The following is a 19,218-nucleotide window of genomic DNA, read 5'->3' as shown; positions in this document are numbered from 1 at the left end:
ACATGTTTACTTCTGTGACATTTTCTAAATTGATGTAGAAGCTTCAATTTTTAAGTCTGGTAATTTTGTTTTAGCCGTGTGTGTGTGTGTGTGTGTGTGTGTGTGTGTGTGTGTTTTCAATCTGAAACTTTTTTTTCCTAAAAACATTCTCTTAATCTTGTTGTTATAAATGAACTGGAAACTCTTTGGGAGTAGATGGAAATATGGAAGAGTTCACATTTGTCACAATCAATAAAAACCAAAGCAATGAATACTTAGCATTTTAAGCTTTTCTGTTAAGCACCAATTTATTTTAAAAATAATGAAAAATTAGTATAGTCACTGTTGGAGAACTATGCTTTCAGAGCAGATAAAAGGGATGAGTGAATCCCAAATTAATGGTAGGGGGTGAGTGTCTGTCACAGTTTTTCTCGTAAGAGAACTAAAAGTATAATAGGAAAAAAGAGAAGTACTGTACTTAAATTGTGAGTGGGAGTGGTGCCATGTTGCTTATGATGGTTAAGTTAGATCTCAATTCAAACACAGAAGGAAGCAAAGAGATTTGAGCACCTCAAGAGTTCTGAACTAGATACTCTACCTTTGGGACTTTGAAAACCCTAGAAAATATAAATGCTTTATATGTTCAAGTAACTTGCACTATATTTAAATGTTTCTGTTTGCCTTTCAGTTAGCAATTGACTATGGGATTAAATTCTTGGAGACAAGTGCAAAATCCAGTACAAATGTAGAAGAGGTAAGAAAGAAAGACAGGTTTGGTGCCTTGTTATAAGTAGCACTGGTGCTTATCTGCCGATGTTCAAGCGATTCTCAAAGCCTTGTTATTTTCTGATTTAGTGATGCCTTGTGTGAACTCCACCTCGATGTTGTGAACTGCTGTGCTTCTGACTTTTATGTGGACCTGGTTGTTGAATTTCTACCACCCAACCTCTACATAGAATATATAGGGTGTCCCCCAAAAATGTGTACACACTTTGAGTATTTATTAATATATAATTCATTTTAAAAATCCACAGAAGTGAGTAATGTTTTTTGTCAATGCCTATTTTCAGACTGATGACTGGTTCTAGTCCAGGCACTGCTGATAATATGAAGCAAAGGAATCGCAAACATCAAGAATCATTTTGTTTGGTATTTGTGTGCCCTCAATTTGTCAAATGTTGCTTGTTTTGGACCGTAAACTTTATCTTTTATGTATCCCTATAAAAAAGTCTGTGGATAAATTTGCTTTGTTCAAAGCTTGCCCATTATTTCAAATCAGTTAAACCTGAAAAGAAGTGAAAATTAAGTGAGTTATCAGCTGTTCAAGTGTGTATACATATTTTTGGGACACCCTGCACTCAAATACAGAAGTGAATATAAGATTCACTGTATAGAAGATAGATGCTCAGTTTAAGTTCACTTTTGTCCTGTATTTGGGAAGCTGGAAATCCTGCACTAGCTGACAAAATGCAGTGTCTTCCTCTGCTCATCTATCATCATTCATGTCATCCTATAATGGCCTATAGCAGGCGAGTCTTAATTACTTTCCTGTCTCAATGAGAGAGAGAGAGAGAGAGAGAGAGAATTAAACTGTTAGCTTATTGAACAGATTCCCTTAATGTACATGTTTAAGTAGATTAACATGATACATATGATATATTGTAATACGATGGCATTTGGTAGAAGTAAGAAAGTGTGTTTACCAGAGAGTACTTTAATAAATTTTTAGTAAGTTAACTGTTAAAGAAAATCTAACCATCTGAATTCTTCTAAGAATAGATTTTCTTTACCAAGGGAAGAATTTTTGATAATATTTTTGTTGTTGTTGTTGTTAATCCTCACCTGAGGATATTTTGCCACTGATTTTTAGAGAGAATGAAAGGGAAGGGGAGGGGAGAGAGAGAGAGAGGGAGAAACATCCATGTGAGAGAGAGACATCAATTGGTTGCCTCCTAAACATACCCTGACTGGGCCGGGGATCGAACCTGCAACCCAGGTACGTGCCCTTGAATTGATCCCAAGACCATTCAGTGTGCAGGCCAACACTCCAACCATTGAGCAATACCCTCCCTGGTGACAATATTTTCTTTGTAAAAACATTTTAAAAACTGGTCATAAAAATATTACATGTAATATGTTTTAATATATGTAATTCACTTAGCAATAATATTGATGATTTAATAAACATTTAATTTCTTAGGCTACTCACTGATCACCATATCATCATAGCTAAAAATTGAGGCTTAAATGACTTTATTGGATAGTGGACAATGATCATAACTTTTTTTTTTAAGTAACTAAAACTCATATTCAGGTTGGCTAATGGGTGTGAGGAAACAGGAAGTCTCTACTGATTTATTTAGATGAGCATGGATAAGCAGAAAAATGCTTCCTTCTGCTTGCCACAAAAGGATTTCCTTCCATCAGAAAGAGGGGAACCTCTTAAGTCTGCTCTAATGGTGGAGGCAGGAGAAAAGCTTGCTCACTGAGTTGGCCCACATAGGGTTTCCCCCACAGAATGAAAGCAGTACCCTGGCTTACTGGAGTAGGCTGAGATCTCTGTTAGTACCTGTGCCCTGGTCACACCTGTGGCTTAGAGAGAGCATTGAGTTATGGAAGTGTAGAGCTGGGTGCTCCCCAGTTGCTTAATCTGGCCCGGTATTCTGCAGAAGTTAGCAATTTCCCAGAGCTTTAATTTAGTGTAGTTAGTTAGCCTCATAAAAACTGGGATGGGTTTATTTAGAAATTTAGACTTACGGGTGACCAGTGAGATACCGATAGTGAGTGATAATAATAGCTATGTATTGTTTCTGTTTGACTTGACTGGAAATCTTTTGCTAAATATTTTTGGGGGCATCAAGCATGGTTGGGAACAAAGAGACTGACATAACAGTGGATTTAGCATGGACACAACTGAAGAACCTTTAAGAGTCTTGGCTCCCTAGAAACAAAGGGGATGATAGGGTTAAAAAATGTTTGGTTTGGATCACAAGACACTAGGCATAAAATGTCACTAAGATGAATCAGATTTGTCCTACCTGCATTTGAACTGATTTCCATGGTGGGGGATTGAACTGAGTTGTAGGCACTATTGGGATTTTGGAATGTTAAGATTATATAAGGTATAAGAGTGAAAGTGATTTGAAAGAGGACATTGGCAATAAAAGACAGATTTTTGTAAAAATATATTTTAGAGCTCCAGGGTAAAACATTTGTTCATTCACTGATTAAACAGATATTCAGCATCTTCTAGATCAGGGCCTGTGCCCCGCTCTGGGTGTGCAGGGTGGCTTAGACAGAGCTTCTGCCCCCCAGGTGCTCTGGGTGTACTGAGGAAGCTCTGCATAACTAAAAACCTGTAATATTGGGAAGTTGGGCCAGATATTATGTGCAGAAAATATTTGACGAATGAATGACAGTTTGGTAACATTGGAAAATGTTTGTGATGTAATTGAAAAATCTATAATAATAAAAGTATAATATGCTAATTAGACTGTACAGCTGAACGACCTTCCGGACGTCATTCCAGATGAAGCCACGGTGGCAGGGACTGAGGCGGTTAGGGGCAATCAGGCAGGCAGGCGAGCAGTTAGGGGCGATCAGGCATGCAGGCAGAGTGGTTAGGGGCAATCAGGCAGGCAGGCAGAGTGGTTAGGGGCGATCAGGCAGGCAGGTGAGTGGTTAGGGGTGATCAGACAGGCAGGCAGAGGCAGTTAGGGGCAATCAGGCAGGCAGGCAAACAGTTAGGGGTGATCAAGCAGGCAGGCAGAGTGGTTAGGGGCGATCAGGCAGGCAGGCAGAGTGGTTAGGGCGATCAGGCAGGCAGGTGAGCGGTTAGGAGCCAGCAGTCCCAGAGTATGAGAGGGATGTTTGACTGCCTGGATTGGGCCTCCCTGGATTGGGCCTAAACCAGCAGTCAGCCATCCCCCGAGGGATCCTGGATTGCGGGAGGGTGCAGGCCTGGCTGAGGGACACCTCCCCGCCACCCCCTGCATGAATTTCGTGCAGTGGTGCTCTAGTAAGATATAATAGTCATGATTACAATTATATTCTTTTCTCAATTAAAAGCTTTAAAGTAATATATTCATAATGTAATAGTAAAAACATTCTACATTTCTATTTTAAAATATATTATAATAAATATATAATAATGCAATTTTTGGTTTACCTTTAGGCATTTTTTACACTTGCACGAGATATAATGACAAAACTCAACAGAAAAATGGTTTGTATCACTTATAATTTTATTTTCATTATACTGTTTGTAAATTTGTGTTATTTATTCTGTGTATTTATTTTATTAAAAGGATAGCTCTGATTATAATATATTCACATTAACTGGTTTTTTTTCTTGACTCATATATTCAACTGGTTGAACTTTGATTCTTATTTCTGTTTCTTCAGGTTTCATATTTCTTTTTTTAAATATTTATTTTATTTCAGAGAGGAAGGGAGAGGGAGACATAGAAACATCAATGATGAGAGAGGATCATTGACAGGCTGCCTCCTGCACACCCCCTACTGGGGATCAAGCCTGCAACCCAGGCATGGGCCCTGACTAGGAACCAAACCGTGACCTCCTGGTTCATAAGTCTACACTCAACCACTGAGCCACGCCGGCCAGACCAAGTTTCTTATTTCTGAACTGCAGCTATTTCAGTTCTTTCATCTGGCTCTTTAAGTGGACTTTCATTGAATTTTGATCCAAAATTTAAAATAATGCACAAATTAAATTTTTGCCATAAAATTATCTAGTTTAGTTTTGATGTGACATTTATATTTATATATAATTATGATCTTGAAGTTGCTAAAGTTAGTTTAAATTTGAAATTATCTCAGTGATGAATCATTAGGGCAACCTTGGTAGTTTATTTTAACCTGAATTCTGAATATAATTATATACCTTATGTTACCAACACTTCTTACCTCTAATAACAAAATTGTCTGTACTGATATCTTAACATTGTTTCCATCATTTCCCTTGAAACTTTACACTCCATTGGCAGTAATTTTTTTGATCTGGTAATAAGAGCTTCCTGATAGTAATACGTATAAAAGGTGCTATCCTAAAAACATTTTTCTAATCTTAACCCTCATTTTCCAAAGAAACCATTAACATCAGAGCTTAATGAGTTCCTCTTCTAATAAAATACCCTGCTGAATGCACCTTTATAATATGGTTTGGTATTATTTCTTTTAGATAATTGGGGTCAAACCATGAAACTTTTGTTTTCTTGGTAACTTTGTCTTTTGCTTTTTAGAACGACAGCAATTCCTCAGGGGCAGGTGGACCAGTGAAAATAACAGAAAATCGATCAAAGAAGGCCAGTTTCTTCCGGTGTTCGCTACTTTGATGAACTTTTTTCTGAGAGACTGCAGCACACCTAGAGGACCCTTCCCTGCTTCTCTGAAAGCACAGGTCCCCCAGCCTCGGAATCACACCGCCAGGCTGCTGCTGAGAGCACCACCGAGCCTAGACCTCTCGACACAGAACACCTAGTGGATTCCAGCCACAGCCTAGCGAGATAACAGGCTCCTTTTTTCAAACATGGAAGCAATGAAATGGAGACACATGCAAGACTTGTTTTTTTTTCTTTGTTTTGTTGCCTTTTGCAGAAGCTGCTATCTTTTCTTTTTCACTTTGCACATCAGTGTTAGCCTTTCCCTGTTATAGCACAGTCTTAGACTCTCACATGCACACTTTTGTCTCATAAAGTTCTACACAAATTTGTGCTTTGGGATGTGTAAAACAAGAGTCGAACATTTAAAGCAGAGGTCAATATAACTAAAATTAAAGGACATTTGGGCTGATGTTCATATGGCCAGATGTTATTGCATTCATGGCATTTATTTAAGGGCTCTGATTTGTGATTTTTCTTAAATAAGAATCATTAAATTCTGGTAAAATTTATCTTAAAAATGTCCACCTATTCATCATAGGCTGTAATTTTTTGTTTGTTTGTTTCTTATTGTTTAGCACTTTGCTAAATTCTTGACTTTTTAGCCAGTCTGGGTAGCTGAAGAAATCACTTTTCAGTTGATTCCCTCTGCCTAACCTATAAAAACTGCATTTGGAAATGACCTTAATCTCTATTTTCCTGGGGTTCATATTTGCTGTCTTTTCCTATGTTTGACCTATTGTAATCAGTCAGTTATCTAAAACGTAACATATTTTACCATTGTTGTCTGTTTCTAATTGTGAACTCTTGAGCTGAAATTTTACATGGGCAGAGAAATGTACCATTTAGGGTTTTATTTCAGTGTCTAATTGTGGTTCCATCACATTAGCATACATAATATATTTTGTCTTAGGTTTATTCCCCAGATTGCTGATTTAGTTGTAATACCCAATTCCTACAATGATCCCTGTGTACAAGAGTTAACAAGAGTTAATTTAAATTTTAGTTCACAGAAAGCTTACCTAAAGGAAGAGATATGACCTGTTAAAATAAATTTAGAAGAAATAAGCTCTTGGTAATGGTGAAAATAATGATTTTCATTCTGTTTTTACTTGGGTTTTTAAACAAAATAAGAATAAATAGACTTAGTGCAGCCTCTAGGAAAAGTCTTGCTGTTTCATTAGAGAAAATATGAGCAAGGTTTCCGTTTTAAAACAGCTACTGTTGAATGGGTAGGACCCAGTTCCATCTGTTCAGGTTTGTTGTTAGAGAACTTGGTCCAGTCATCTGGGCCGAAGCCAACCAAAAGCTTAGCTGTCTTTCTCACCAAACCCTGGAACTGGGGTACCTTTTGTAGATGAAACCATCACATAGGAAAAGAAAGGGATTTAGTGTTAACTGTGTGCCAAATTAAGGTCATTATGTCATTGCTGTTATCCTAGCCTTCAGTGTCGTGTAACACAGAGGGGAGTAACAAAGAGGTGATGAAGGAAATGAATTCTGTTGAGAAGTATTCTTCCTCTTAGGCCTGTTTTGTTTCACAGAGTTTACCATCATGTTTGAAATTAAGAATTGGAAATGGAAGTGGAAACAGATTGCTTGTTACCACAGAGAATTCTGCTTCAAATTAAGATGTATCATAGAATGCTTGAACCATTCAAACTTTTTGAAAACTTATGCACAATTTTGCTACAGCAAATATAAATATTCCAGAGCTATTTTTGATGGGGACACTAAACATTGTTAACAAATTTTTAAAAAACTTACCTATAGGCTTAAAGACATCTATTGGTGTCCGAGTATAATCAAGCGGTTCCTTGCTTGAAAGTTTATTATAAGTCTACCATCTTAAAATTAGATACATCTTTGGAACGAAAAAAATAATTTCTTAGAAACATCTTGTATTCACTAATTTTCTGAAAAATATTCCAAGCAGTTAAGCTTTCTGGAGGGTAACAAAGTCATTTCTAAAAAGCAAGTGCTATGACACCATGTATGAATGTAATTCTCTTAGCAATTTACCTCTGACTATTTGGTGTCTTAACACTTTGGTTATATCTCAGGGGTTATCTGCAAACCAAAACTGACATATCCTATGGTTAGCTTTTTTTTTTTAACAGAATGCTTTGCTTTTGTTTTATTCTTTCTCTCTTCTTTTGTCTTATATGGATTAATAACTAGTCTCCATGAAATTCCTTTGAAAGAGCCGTGAAAGCTAGATGAGTCTAAAGGTGCTCTTTGAAGTAGCAGCAATTCGGGGTATATGCTCTGTTGTATATAAATAAATCGTCCTTGCTATTTTCTTACATTTAGACTTGCTAAATTGTATATAATTTGAGCTAAGACCATAGGAAATTCACCTTCTGCATGGTAAAATGACCCAATAAATATTCCAGTTTGCTTAGTAATGTACATATAGTGCATTATTTTTTCTATTTGTAGATGAATTTAGTGAGAGATAATTGTCTGTTCCCTGCTGAAACTGAAGAAATCTAGTTTGAACATTTCTGTGGTCTATGGATCAGATACATGAAAATTGTGCAGCAGTACCAGTGGTATTCCGTGGCTGCACTTTATTATCAGTGTGCTCATTTCTGCCAATGATGGACTAGACCTTTTCAAATAGAGTCTGAGGGTATCAGACAATGAAAATGTGCTGTAACTAAGTAGCATGTAAATCAGTTGATTGTAAAATGTTTCACTGGGAACTTATTTTAGCTCTATTTTACTTCAGACAGATTATAAAAAAATAACCCACCTGTGCATCAGTTAGGAGGTGCTGCAGGGTTTCTTACTATTTACATGAACATTTTGTGCAGTCTTTATTATAAATTTTCAGAAGACTATACTCTTTACTTTGAAGGACTATTTTTTATTATACCTCATTAGCTTACTAGTGTTCTAATACCTGGTAAAAAAAAAAAAACAGTGAGCCAGGCTTTATGCATCCAACACAATTTAGATGATATGTTTTGTTTTGAACTAAAGGCATCATTGGGAAAGGTAGGAGGTAGTTTAGAATAGAACATACATGTCATATCCAATAGTGCAAAAAAGAAGTATTATCTCCCTATCTCCATTAATAAATTTAGCTGTGCAATATAGATAAATGTTTGCAGAAATTTCTAATAAGAGATTATAACTCCATTTTACAGGTTCTAATGCTGGGAATCTGTATTAAGGCTTATATAAAGTTTTTTCCTGTGAACAGTAAGTGATACATATAAGCAGACTTTCTTTTCTAGATTATGACTTAGATTTCTTTATAAATTTAGTTCTTAATCTTTAAAGATGAGCTTCTAAGCTTAAAATTTTAAAACAGCACTTCATTATGTTGGTGTACTTGTGTCAGATTGTAAGCAGTCATTTCTGCTGTCAGGTTTTATAGTTTTCCTTTTAACAGAAAGTACATTCCATTTTCCTTCTTGTTATAGCTAAAGAAGGGAGAAAGGAATGTCTAAAAATGAAATTCCTTGTCCTAGAGAAACCTAGAGAGACAGGATATGCTAATAAAATTTCAAATGCTAGCACAATTTTACAATAGAATTGGTCTTTTTTAAAAGACTAATAAAATGAATGGTTGTCATGCTCACTATGAAAAAAAATCTAAGTGACTGAAATTTACAGAAGTAAAAATTAGCAAAAAATTATCTTAGGGATATTTTCAAATTTTACTTCATTTTTTTGAAATAACTTATACCGTATGTAATTGCATTTCATATTGCCAACAACTAATAGAACTTGTTTCATTTTCTTACATTTTTAAAAAATGTGAACTTATTAGAATTCATTCCTATGGCCTTACAGATGGTTTTTTATTTTGTTTGCAGCATTTCCTTTAATTCAGAATACCATAACTCTTTGACTAAAATCATGCCCCCTAATGGAAAATATCTAGTTTTTCCATAGAATTATCCCACTGCATATGTTTTAGTGTTTTTATTTTTGTTCCAACGGCTTAATGTGAAAAGCTCCTGCAGATAAAGTGGGCCTGTCATGTGGTTAGTCTTGTTTAAGCCAATTCATTAACTGTGTACTGATACTATTGCTGTGTTTTTGTTGTTTTTTAAGTGGATTTTATTCCAGGTGAACTTTTTTTTATAATAATGTTCGTCTAAAATAAAAACTACATAATGAAAATATTCATGACTCTCTGAAATGGGTTGCAGATTTTGAAAATCTTTCTTCGAATTTATAGGTGTGTGACTCAAACCATGGCCAACTTGGGATATTTTCGCAAACTTTCTGACTTAGAGCTGTTTAAAATGGTCAGATCTCCTGCTTATACTTAGTTCAGAATACATTGAGATTATTCTATGATAGCACTCCAGCCCTCCCTTCTTAGTCCTTGCAAGTTTACTTGTTGTTGTTTTGTTTTCACTTCCAAATAACACGGTTCAAAGGCCCAGCTCTACTGATGTTCTACCACGTGCTTGTGCGCGTCTCCAGTCATAGCCTTTCCTGCTCATCCCCACAACCACTCCAGACCTTCATTATTCTTCTCACACACTCTGCTTCTTTCCTTTCCCTCTGGTAGACAGACCTCTCCTCTCCTGCCTCACAGGAAAGCATCTGTCTAAAACCACCTTAATTGCCTCTCCCTCCCCAGCTCCATGGGCAGCTGTCCTCATCCTCAGCTCCCTCCTCTTATAGCAGAGGCATTCCTCCTAGTCCATGCTTTCTCTCTGCCTCTTCTCTGGATTCATTCCTCCTGCCCCTTTATCCTGCTTCTCAGGGAACTCACTACTCTTATATCTTCAAACGCTTATCCTGTGTGAGCCCTTTCCCCTTAGTATCTAAGCATCCTTAACTCTTCCACCCCTTTGCCTCATGTCCTTCTCAGCTATTGCTCTTTCTCCTCTTCTTGCCATAGCTAAGCTTCACCCAAGGGTTGCCTTATAAATACTGTCTTCACTTTCTCATTTTGCATTTATTCCTCAGCCTACTCAGTTTGGCTTCCTCCCTATCACCTCATGGACATCATGTTTATAACGGCCTAGTTGCAAAAGTAGCTGGCAGTTTTCTGTCCTTCTCTTAGCTAACTTCTTGCCAGCATTTGATGAATATATTGCTCCCTCCCAGAAATGTTCTCTTCTCTTAGTTTCTGTGACAATCTTCCCCACTTTTCCAAAATAATTTCATCTTTTTTCACAGCTCTTAAATTTGTTTCTGTGGTAGACTGAATAATGGCCCCCAAAGACATCCATTCTAACCCCCTGAATCTGTGAATGTTACTTCATTTGCAGATGTGATCTTGAGATGGGAGATTATCCTGGATTATCCAAGAGGGCCCTCTGTAATACCAAGGGTCTTTAGGAGAGAGGCATAGGAGGAGTTGGAATTAAAAGGAAATGATGTGATGACGGGAACAGGGAGGAAAAGTGTGATGCAGGACTATGAGCCCCGCTAAAGCAAGATTACCTAGCAAGACCATAATTTAGAATAGAAGAAAAAATAAAGTTTCCCAGACAAGAAAAAGCTGAAGAAGTTCATCACCGCCAAACCAATATAAGAAACTAGAGGCCTGGTACACAAATTAGTGTACCAGTGGGGTCCCTCGGCCTGGCCTGGGGGATCGGGCCAAAACCAGCTCTCCAACATCCCCAGAGGGGTCTTGGATTGCAAGAGGGAGCAGGCCAGGCCGAGGGACCCCACCAGTGCACAATCGGGGCCAGGGGAGTCACAGGAGGTTGGCCAGGCCAGGGAAAGACTGTGGGAGGGCTCCAGGGCATGTCTGGCCCGTCTCAGTCCCAATCATCTGGACCCCAGCAGCAAGCTAACCTACCAGTCAGAGCGTCTGCCCCCTGGTGGTCAGTGCATGTCATAGCAAACGGTTGAGCGCCCTTAGCATACATTAGCATATTACGCTTTGATTGGTTGGACAGCCGACCAGTCGACTGGACACTTAGCATATTAGACTTTTATTATATAGGATGTTAAAGTGGCTTCTTTAAGAAGAAGAAGAAAAATAAAAAATATGAATAAAAATATTGCTAAGAAAATAATTCTCACTGACAAAGGCAAACACATAATAAAAGCAATGAGTCAACCAACACTAAGGCCAGTAGGAAGGCTAAAAGGCAAAAGTACAAATGGAAAGAAAGATCATGTGTAATTACAACAGTAAATTAAGGGATACACACAAACACAAGAAAAACAAACATACTGGTAAGTGTGCAGGGGGTGAGTAAAAATGGTAGTGATTCTAAAGTGTGTTCAAACTTAAGCAACTATCAACTTAAAATAGACTGCTATAAACATAGCTTGGTATATATGAAGCACATGGTAACCACAAACTGAAATCTACAAGAAATAAAGAGAAAGGAATCCAAACATGACTACAGAAAGTCATCAACAAGAGAAAAGAGCAGGAGAATAAGAAAGGAACAGAGCCCTAGCCAGTTTGGCTCAGTGGATAGAGTGTCAGCCTGCAGACTGAAGAATCCCGGTTCGATTCTGGTCAAGGGCACATGCCCATGTTGCGGGCTCAGTCCCCAATAGAGGGCATGCAGGAGGCAGCCAATCAATGATTCTCATCATTGATGTTTCTATCTCTCTCTCCCTCTCCCTTCTTCTCTGAAATCCATACAAATATTTTTTTTTAAAGAAAGGAGCAGAGAACTACAAAAAAAAAAAAAAAAATCAAACAATCAGAAAACAATAAAATGGCAATAACTACATACTTACAAATAATTACTTTAAGGACAAAATGCTCTAATCAAAAGATGAATGGATAGCTCTTTCTGCTGCTGTCTTGGTTCTGCATATATGTTAACCACACCAAGTGCCTGGTGAAGCTACCACCAGACCAATATTACATAAAATGGTAAAAGGACTTCTTTAAGAAGAAGAAAAAGATTAAAAATATGAATAGTAAAATGGCAATAACTACAGACCTACCAATAATTACTTTAAATGTAAATAAATTAAATGCTCCAATCAAAAGACGTAGGGTGGCTGAATGGAGAAGAAAACAAGAACCATACATACATATGCTGCCTACAAGAGACCCAGATCAGATCAAAATATAGATACAGAAGAAAGTAAAGGGATGAAAAAAGATATTTCATGCAAATGGAAATGAGAAAAAAAAAAGGTTGGGGTAGCAATACTTATATTAGACAAAGTAGACTTTAAAACAAAGGCTAACAAGAGACAAAGGACATTTAATATATTATAGCCAAGATATGGAAGCAACCTAAGTGTCTATCAATAGACAATTGGGTAAAGAAGATGTGGTACATATATACAATGTAATATTACTTGGCCATAAAAAAGAATAAAATCTTGCCATCTGCAACAATGTGGATGGATCTGGAGGGTATTATGCTATGTGAAATAAGTCAGACAGAGAAAGACAAATACCATACAATTTCACTTATATGTGGAATCTAAAAAACAAAACAAAAAATTATAATGTTGATTGTCAATTATAATAGAAAAATAATATATATAATAAAAGCATAATAGGTTAATTAGACTGGACAGCCGAACGACCTTCCAGACATCCTTCCAGATGACCTTCCAGATGAAGCTGGGGCTGTGAGAGCCGAGGCAAGCCGCCACGGCTGCAAGGGCCAAGCTCCTTGCACAAATTTCGTGCATCGGGCCTCTAATTGATTTTTTTCCTCTCCCTCAATTTGTGTAGCTCATCAGTCACTAAATTCTGTTGCACAGTTCTTAAATCTCTCTTCAATTTGTCTGTTCCTCTGCAGACTCCAGCTATTTCTCTGACTCAGACCACCATCATCTCATGCCTGCAGTATGCCGAAGACGTCCTATTGGGAATCTCACTTTGCATAGCTGTGCAAAGAAGATTTGACCATGTCACTTGCATGTATAAACCCAGGACTTGAGGTAAACTCTAACCTGCTGACCTTTCCAGTCTTATCTCTCATCCCTCTCCTCACATTCCTAGGACATCCTGAATTATTTTCTTTCACTGTGAGGCCTTCTCACTTGTCCTTCTATTTCTTCCCTACTTCCTAGTTTTGCTAATTTTGAAGATGAGACCTGAATGGGTGGGTGTTATTGTTATCAAAACCTCACAAGTTTATATTAGGTGCCCTTCCCCCTTCCTGTACATTCTCATACCACCCTATACTTGCCTGTCTGGCTTCCCCACTAGACTGTAAGCTCCATGGAGACAGGAACACATCTGTTTCATTGGTGTATTCCTAATGCCTAGCATTGTACTTGATACTTAGTAGCAGCCAACATGCATTTTGAATGAATGAACAAATGATGCTTGAGTAAATATACATCTATCAGCACTGCCAGAAAACAAGGCTCAAGTGAATTCATTAGTATATTGTGAATTACTGGTAGCTATGTCAAACCCTTACTTGATAAATTGCTAAAAACGTGGTATTGTTTTTTGCCCCCTCCCCAACACACACAGAAAACTATATTTGCATCCATGGTGTGTGCTTTCCTCCTTCTCCCAGTCACCTTTTAGGGATTTAACCCACAATATCACTTAGTACCCTTATGTTTTTAGGTCTTGGGGAAAACTAATAGTAAGTTCATAAAAACTTAAGGAGAGCTGAAAGAGATTAATCAAAGAATTTATAAGCATACTAGAGGCCCAGTGCATGAAATTCATGCACGAAATTCATGCATTGGTAGGGTCCCCAGCAGCTGCCAGCTGCTGGTCAGGGCCTCCCTTCCCCAGCTGCCAGCTGGGGCCTTCCTTCGTTCCACACCATCCCCTGGTGGTCACTGCATGTCATAGCGAGTGATCAAACTCCCTAGGGGACACTTTGCATATTAGGTTTATATATAGATATATAGATATAGATATAGATATAGATATAGATATAGATATGCATAGCCCATGGACACAGACAATAGACAGGTGAAGGCCTGGGGTGGGGAGAGAGGGGTGGAGAGGGATTAAGGGAGAGGAAGGGGGACATCTGTAATACTCTCAACAATAAAATAAAATTTTAAAAACCTTAAGGAGTCTGCGCACTATTCTTAGCCTCAAATCCCTCACTTGTAAACCAAATTGAAATCAGTATAATGTGCTTTGTAAAAAGCAATGTGAGGTGCCATTATTCAGAGAAAACTTGATATAAGTTTTTCTAGTAAATAAGAATGAATTCTGAAGATGACTATTTGGTTATTTTGCCAGTTTGGGTCTAGTTGCTTTCTTCTTCTATCCCAGCAGACCTCAGGTAAAGATGTCTTCACAGATGGCGGCGGGGAAGACTCATTTCATTTTGCATTGCCTTCCCATTTTTTAACTGGACTTGGGAACTAAGATTGAACAGAAATATGTCAAGATAGCATGAATACACATTTCCGTGACATATCTCTGCATGAATTGCTAACTTCCAAAGTATTTGAGTCAGTTTTAACCAAGACACATAGATCTTGGTTAAAATTGGGGTAATCAAATAATTAATCTAGTGATAAAAGAATGTCATATTCCGTTGTCATGGCAGTAATTATAATTTTAAAAAGCAATGGTTGCTGTAATTGACTATTAAACTTAGTTCCACGCTTCCTGGGAGTCAGGTAAAGCCTGAATATGATGAGTTAGCTCTCAAAAGGTATATATGAATGTGTCAGGAGAAACAAAACTTTTTCTAGCCCTGAACTCAAATAGTAAAGCATGGATCTATTAGAGATATTGAACAATGATAATGGATCAATTTTATAAAATATGCAGAAAAAATATAGATGGCCATTTCTTGTATAAAAATCTTAAATTAAGCCAATGCACAAGCACATTACGCTTCTGTGAAAGCATTTCTGCATGGAGCTGAAATAATGGAATTGCATTTGTTAACTTTGATTCAGGATAGAACCACAAGAATCTGTCTAATGGCGAGTCATCCTACCTCTTTGAACTGTTGTCTCAACCTCAGTTTTGATAGATGCTGGATAAGATATTTCAAAATAAAGAAGTATTCTGTGGAGTAAATGAAAAATACATATGTCTATTTTAAATGAGCGACCACAGGTGACATTTTACCATAAAAATTAAGTACCTGCAGATGTATAATTTGAAGGCCTATTTCCAGAGGTGACCTGTAAAACATCTTCATTTAAGTCCCAACTTTTGCCTACTGGTGTTTTTCTTTTTAATGTTAATTTCCAAGAGCTTTATTCATGGTAGACATTAAAGAATGAGTAGGAATGGCTAACACATATAGCACTTAATGTGCAGGCACAATCTTCAAAAGAATCCATGAGGTATTATTATTAATATTCCCATTGAACATGGAGAAAAATCTTAGATATGAATGATCAGAAAACATAGCCTTCCGGTTTTAATGTTTAAATCTCTCAGAAATTGTTAAATTAATATAAAATAACAAATGTTTGTAAGTTCCACTTTTTAAGTTATTTCATTAATTGAACAGATATTCTAGGTGCTGAGGAAATAACAAAGAACAAAACAAAGCCCCCGCCCCTCCAAAAGTTTATTTTTAAGAGTGGAGACCAATGAGCAAGTAAAAACAGAGCAAGGAGATACTGCCCTTACTATAGGGTGATCAGAGAATGCCTTTAAAAACAACTTTTTTGAAGACTTGGAGTGTGGGGTTGGGAAACAAAATCAGCTGGCCAGCACAGCTCTGAGAAGGACAGCATGTTCCACCACTATTTCATCCTTTTACTGTCTTTTACTTATCATCTGGGTCACCGCTCTCCCAACTTGGATTTTATATATGAGTGATGAAGCACGAAGTTCCCGCAACTATGCAAATAAAAAAATTTGCTTTATAAAAAAATTTCTTTATTTAGAAATGGAATCCTGTCTCTGTCGGGTACTGTTTTATTTTAGTTGATCTGGAATGTTACCCGGCTCTGGCCCCAAAGGGGACTGGGAACCTCTCCTGTTAGCCTGACAGCAGCCGGCACCATTGGACTGATCTCTGTGCACGTGTAGCGAGACGTAAGGGGGGCGCTACAGCTCCGGCACCAACGTCTTCCTCAACGCAGCTTCGGGCCCAGGTGGGCCGCGGGGGCTGGGTGAGACCGAAAGCCGGGCGTTGAGGCCCTCGCCCCGCCCGCGCCCTTGCCCGCCGCCCCCCCCTCCGCCCCCCCCGCCCCCTCCGCCCCCCCCGCCCCCTCCGCCCCGCCCCGTCCCCTCCGCCCCGCCCCGTCCCCTCCGCCCCCCCCTCCGCCCCCCCCTCCGCCCACGCCCGCCCATCCCACGCTCCTCCCCGCCCCTCCGCCCCTATGCCCCGCCCCATTCCCCTCCGCCCGCGCCCCCACCCTATCTCGATCCCGCCCCCTCCGCCACGCCCCGCCCCCTCCGCCACGCCCCGCCCCCTCCGCCACGCCCCTCCCTCTCCGCCACACCCCGCCCCTTCGCCACGCCCCCTCCCTCTCCGCCACGCCCCAATCCCTCCGCGCTCCGCCCGCTGCGCCCCAAGCTCTCCGCGTCTCTGCCAGGCTCCGCGGGCGCGGTCGCCATGACGGCGGCTGTGTTCTTCGGCTGCGCCTTCATTGCCTTCGGGCCCGCGCTCGCCCTCTACGTCTTCACTATCGCCACGGACCCGTTGCGCATCATCTTTCTCATCGTCGGGTGAGGCGGTTGCGCTGGGAAACCCGGTACCGGGGCTCCCCTCTCCCGCGGGGGGTTCCGACCCCAGGCTTCCCCACCAAACGGCTCGACCTTGTTGGGCTTTGAAAGGGAAAAGGGTTGAGGCGGGAGAGCCGAGACCCGCTCCTCGGGACGCCTCGCCCGCCTCCGAGGGTCGGCAGGAAAGGCACGAGAACTCCCGACCCCAGAGGGCAGGCTCTGGGGAAGGAGCTCACACTGTGGGAATCAAAAACCCTGAGACTTGGCTCCTGAGTTTTCGCTTAGGGTCCGTGGGTGGGGTGTAGTGAGTCGTGAAACCACTTAAATTGCATGAAAAAAAAAATGTGGATACGTTCAAGTATGCATCTTTTATTTTTCTGCAGAGGGAGGGTCCCAAGTTAACTTCAGATTTTGTAATCCCAAAGGGGTTAAGAGCCTGGGCATCTGGTGCTTTAAAACAGACCGATGCCCAACCCCTACCCCAGGTCCATGAATGGGAAGGTCTAGGGGGCGGGATTCAACCTGCACCAACACAGAAGCACCTGTCAGTGCGTCTCTTCGCCGGAGCTGGGTAAACACCGAACTCTGGCGGTGAATGTGGTCACAACCCCAGTTTTCCTCCGGCAGCTCTTGCTGAGGCTCCCCTCATACTCCTACACCCCGGAGTCTCACTTGGCACCAGGAGAAACAGCCAGGCTAGGCCAGCGATGCCCACTTTTTCTGAGTCTCTTCATCTCTCACCACTGTATTGAGAGTGCTGCATCACATCATCATCGTTTAAAAAGCGATAGCGATTGGGCAGAGCGTTCGTAAAGCTTGTTATAATCGTTAGAATCCGCAGGAGTGTTGCAGAAACCAGGCCTGGGAAACTGATCTAGATCAGAGTGCAGAGTTTCAACTCCTGGGTTTTATACCAATCACTCTATTAATAGAGATATAGACTTTTTTTTTTCCCCCCTGGGAAAGACATATTTGCACATCAATGAGCAAAGCATTCATTAGGAAGAATAACAGATATTTCCAGCTAGACAGTGCTTGGCGGATAGTCTGCAGATGTACTTAATAAGTAGCAGGGTCACTGAAAAAGAGTGACTGTTTGGAAAAATCCTAAATTCCTTTTGGTTCACACGTTCGTCTCAACAGAGGAAACGCACCACTGACCCACTGATTAAGAACAATGGATGCAGAGCATCACTTTACGAGCACTTAATTTTTTTAAAAAAAAATTAATTCTGTATTTATGCTTACGTGTGACTTCCCCCCTCTCCCCCCTAATTGCAGAGCTTTCTTCTGGTTGATATCTCTACTGCTTTCCTCCCTTGTCTGGTTCGTGGCAAGAACCACTACTGACAACAGAGATGGACCAACAGAGAAATACCTGCTCATCTTTGGAGTGTTGGTCTCAGTCCTTATCCAAGAAATGTTTCGGTTTGCATATTATAGACTTTTAAAGTAAGTTAAACATTTGTTTATCTTTTTCCCCCAGTTAATTTGAATTATGATTTAGTAATTTGAAACATTAATGCCGTGTGGTATTTGAAGATCCATGCCTTCCTGCATAGTTTGTAGCCAAAGGCTTAGAACATTTCTAACCTGAAAATATTGAGTATTTTAGCTTGTGGATACTCCTTCCTTCATTCACTCATTCAAAAAAATATTTTCTGAGGATTTACTCAATGCCAGGCATTATTCTAGGCACTGGGAATAATACATCATGATTAAAAGACAGGTTCTGTCCTCGTGGAGGTTGTATTATAGTGGAAAGAGGCAACAAATGAATGAATAAGAAAATTCATTGTATGCTAGAAGATAACTGCTATGAAGAAAAATAAGCTAGAGAAATAGTCATTGAAACAACAACAAAAACTGTTTCACCTTAGAATTTATGCCAGCTTCCCTTTGCCACCAACTAAAATAAATAATTCTTATAGAGATTATGCCTACCATTATTTTGATTGTATTAGGGAAAATAAGGGTTCATTTTGTGATAGTTCATGTGATTTTATATCTGAAATAGAAAAACACATTTGAAAAAAAAAAGCTATGGGCATGAGTTCCCTTTAGGGAACTTTAGGCCAGAAAGTAGGTCATCTAGGATTCATGAGGCCCTCACATGAAACCACTGATTTGAAACACAGCTTGACTTAGAATCATGTTTTCTTTCAGGCAGTCATGAGATTGGCTTGATTATGTAGTAAGATTTGGTAGAATGATAAATGTACTCTTTCCCTTTTGGCACATGAGATAGTTAAGCCACTCCATGAAGTTTATGGATGTAACCAAGACAGAACCTCAACAATA

General features: G+C 39.5%; 2 protein-coding genes across 6 annotated transcripts in view; both read left to right on the top strand.

Moving 5' to 3' along the window:
- Positions 1-9,520, top strand: part of RAB8B (RAB8B, member RAS oncogene family) — a 63,419-nt gene extending 53,899 nt beyond the window's left edge. The window contains exons 6-8 of one of the 2 annotated variants that reach the window (XM_008139150.3): positions 668-733; positions 4,154-4,204; positions 5,241-9,520. In XM_008139150.3, the coding sequence (XP_008137372.2) occupies positions 668-733; positions 4,154-4,204; positions 5,241-5,333 (210 nt within the window). In that variant the 3' untranslated portion in view covers positions 5,334-9,520. The remainder of the gene's footprint in view (positions 1-667; positions 734-4,153; positions 4,205-5,240) is intronic. The other variant, XM_054716173.1, reaches the window with a different exon arrangement.
- A 7,242-nt stretch (positions 9,521-16,762) lies between these two features.
- APH1B (aph-1 homolog B, gamma-secretase subunit) overlaps positions 16,763-19,218 on the top strand; it is a 113,280-nt gene continuing 110,824 nt past the window's right edge. For all 4 annotated transcript variants that reach the window (XR_008556111.1, XM_054716170.1, XM_054716171.1 and 1 more), the window contains exons 1-2: positions 16,763-16,920; positions 18,199-18,369. Coding sequence is in view for 3 of the 4 variants with exons in the window: in XM_054716170.1 (XP_054572145.1) it covers positions 16,808-16,920; positions 18,199-18,369 (284 nt within the window). In the remaining variant the exon portion in view is untranslated. The remainder of the gene's footprint in view (positions 16,921-18,198; positions 18,370-19,218) is intronic.

The sequence above is a fragment of the Eptesicus fuscus genome, chromosome 5 (assembly GCF_027574615.1).
Source record: "Eptesicus fuscus isolate TK198812 chromosome 5, DD_ASM_mEF_20220401, whole genome shotgun sequence".
In the NCBI taxonomy this organism is placed as follows: Eukaryota; Metazoa; Chordata; class Mammalia; order Chiroptera; family Vespertilionidae; genus Eptesicus; species Eptesicus fuscus.
The sequence above is the reverse complement of the archived record's forward strand: the minus strand, read 5'-3'. Positions and strand labels throughout refer to the sequence as shown.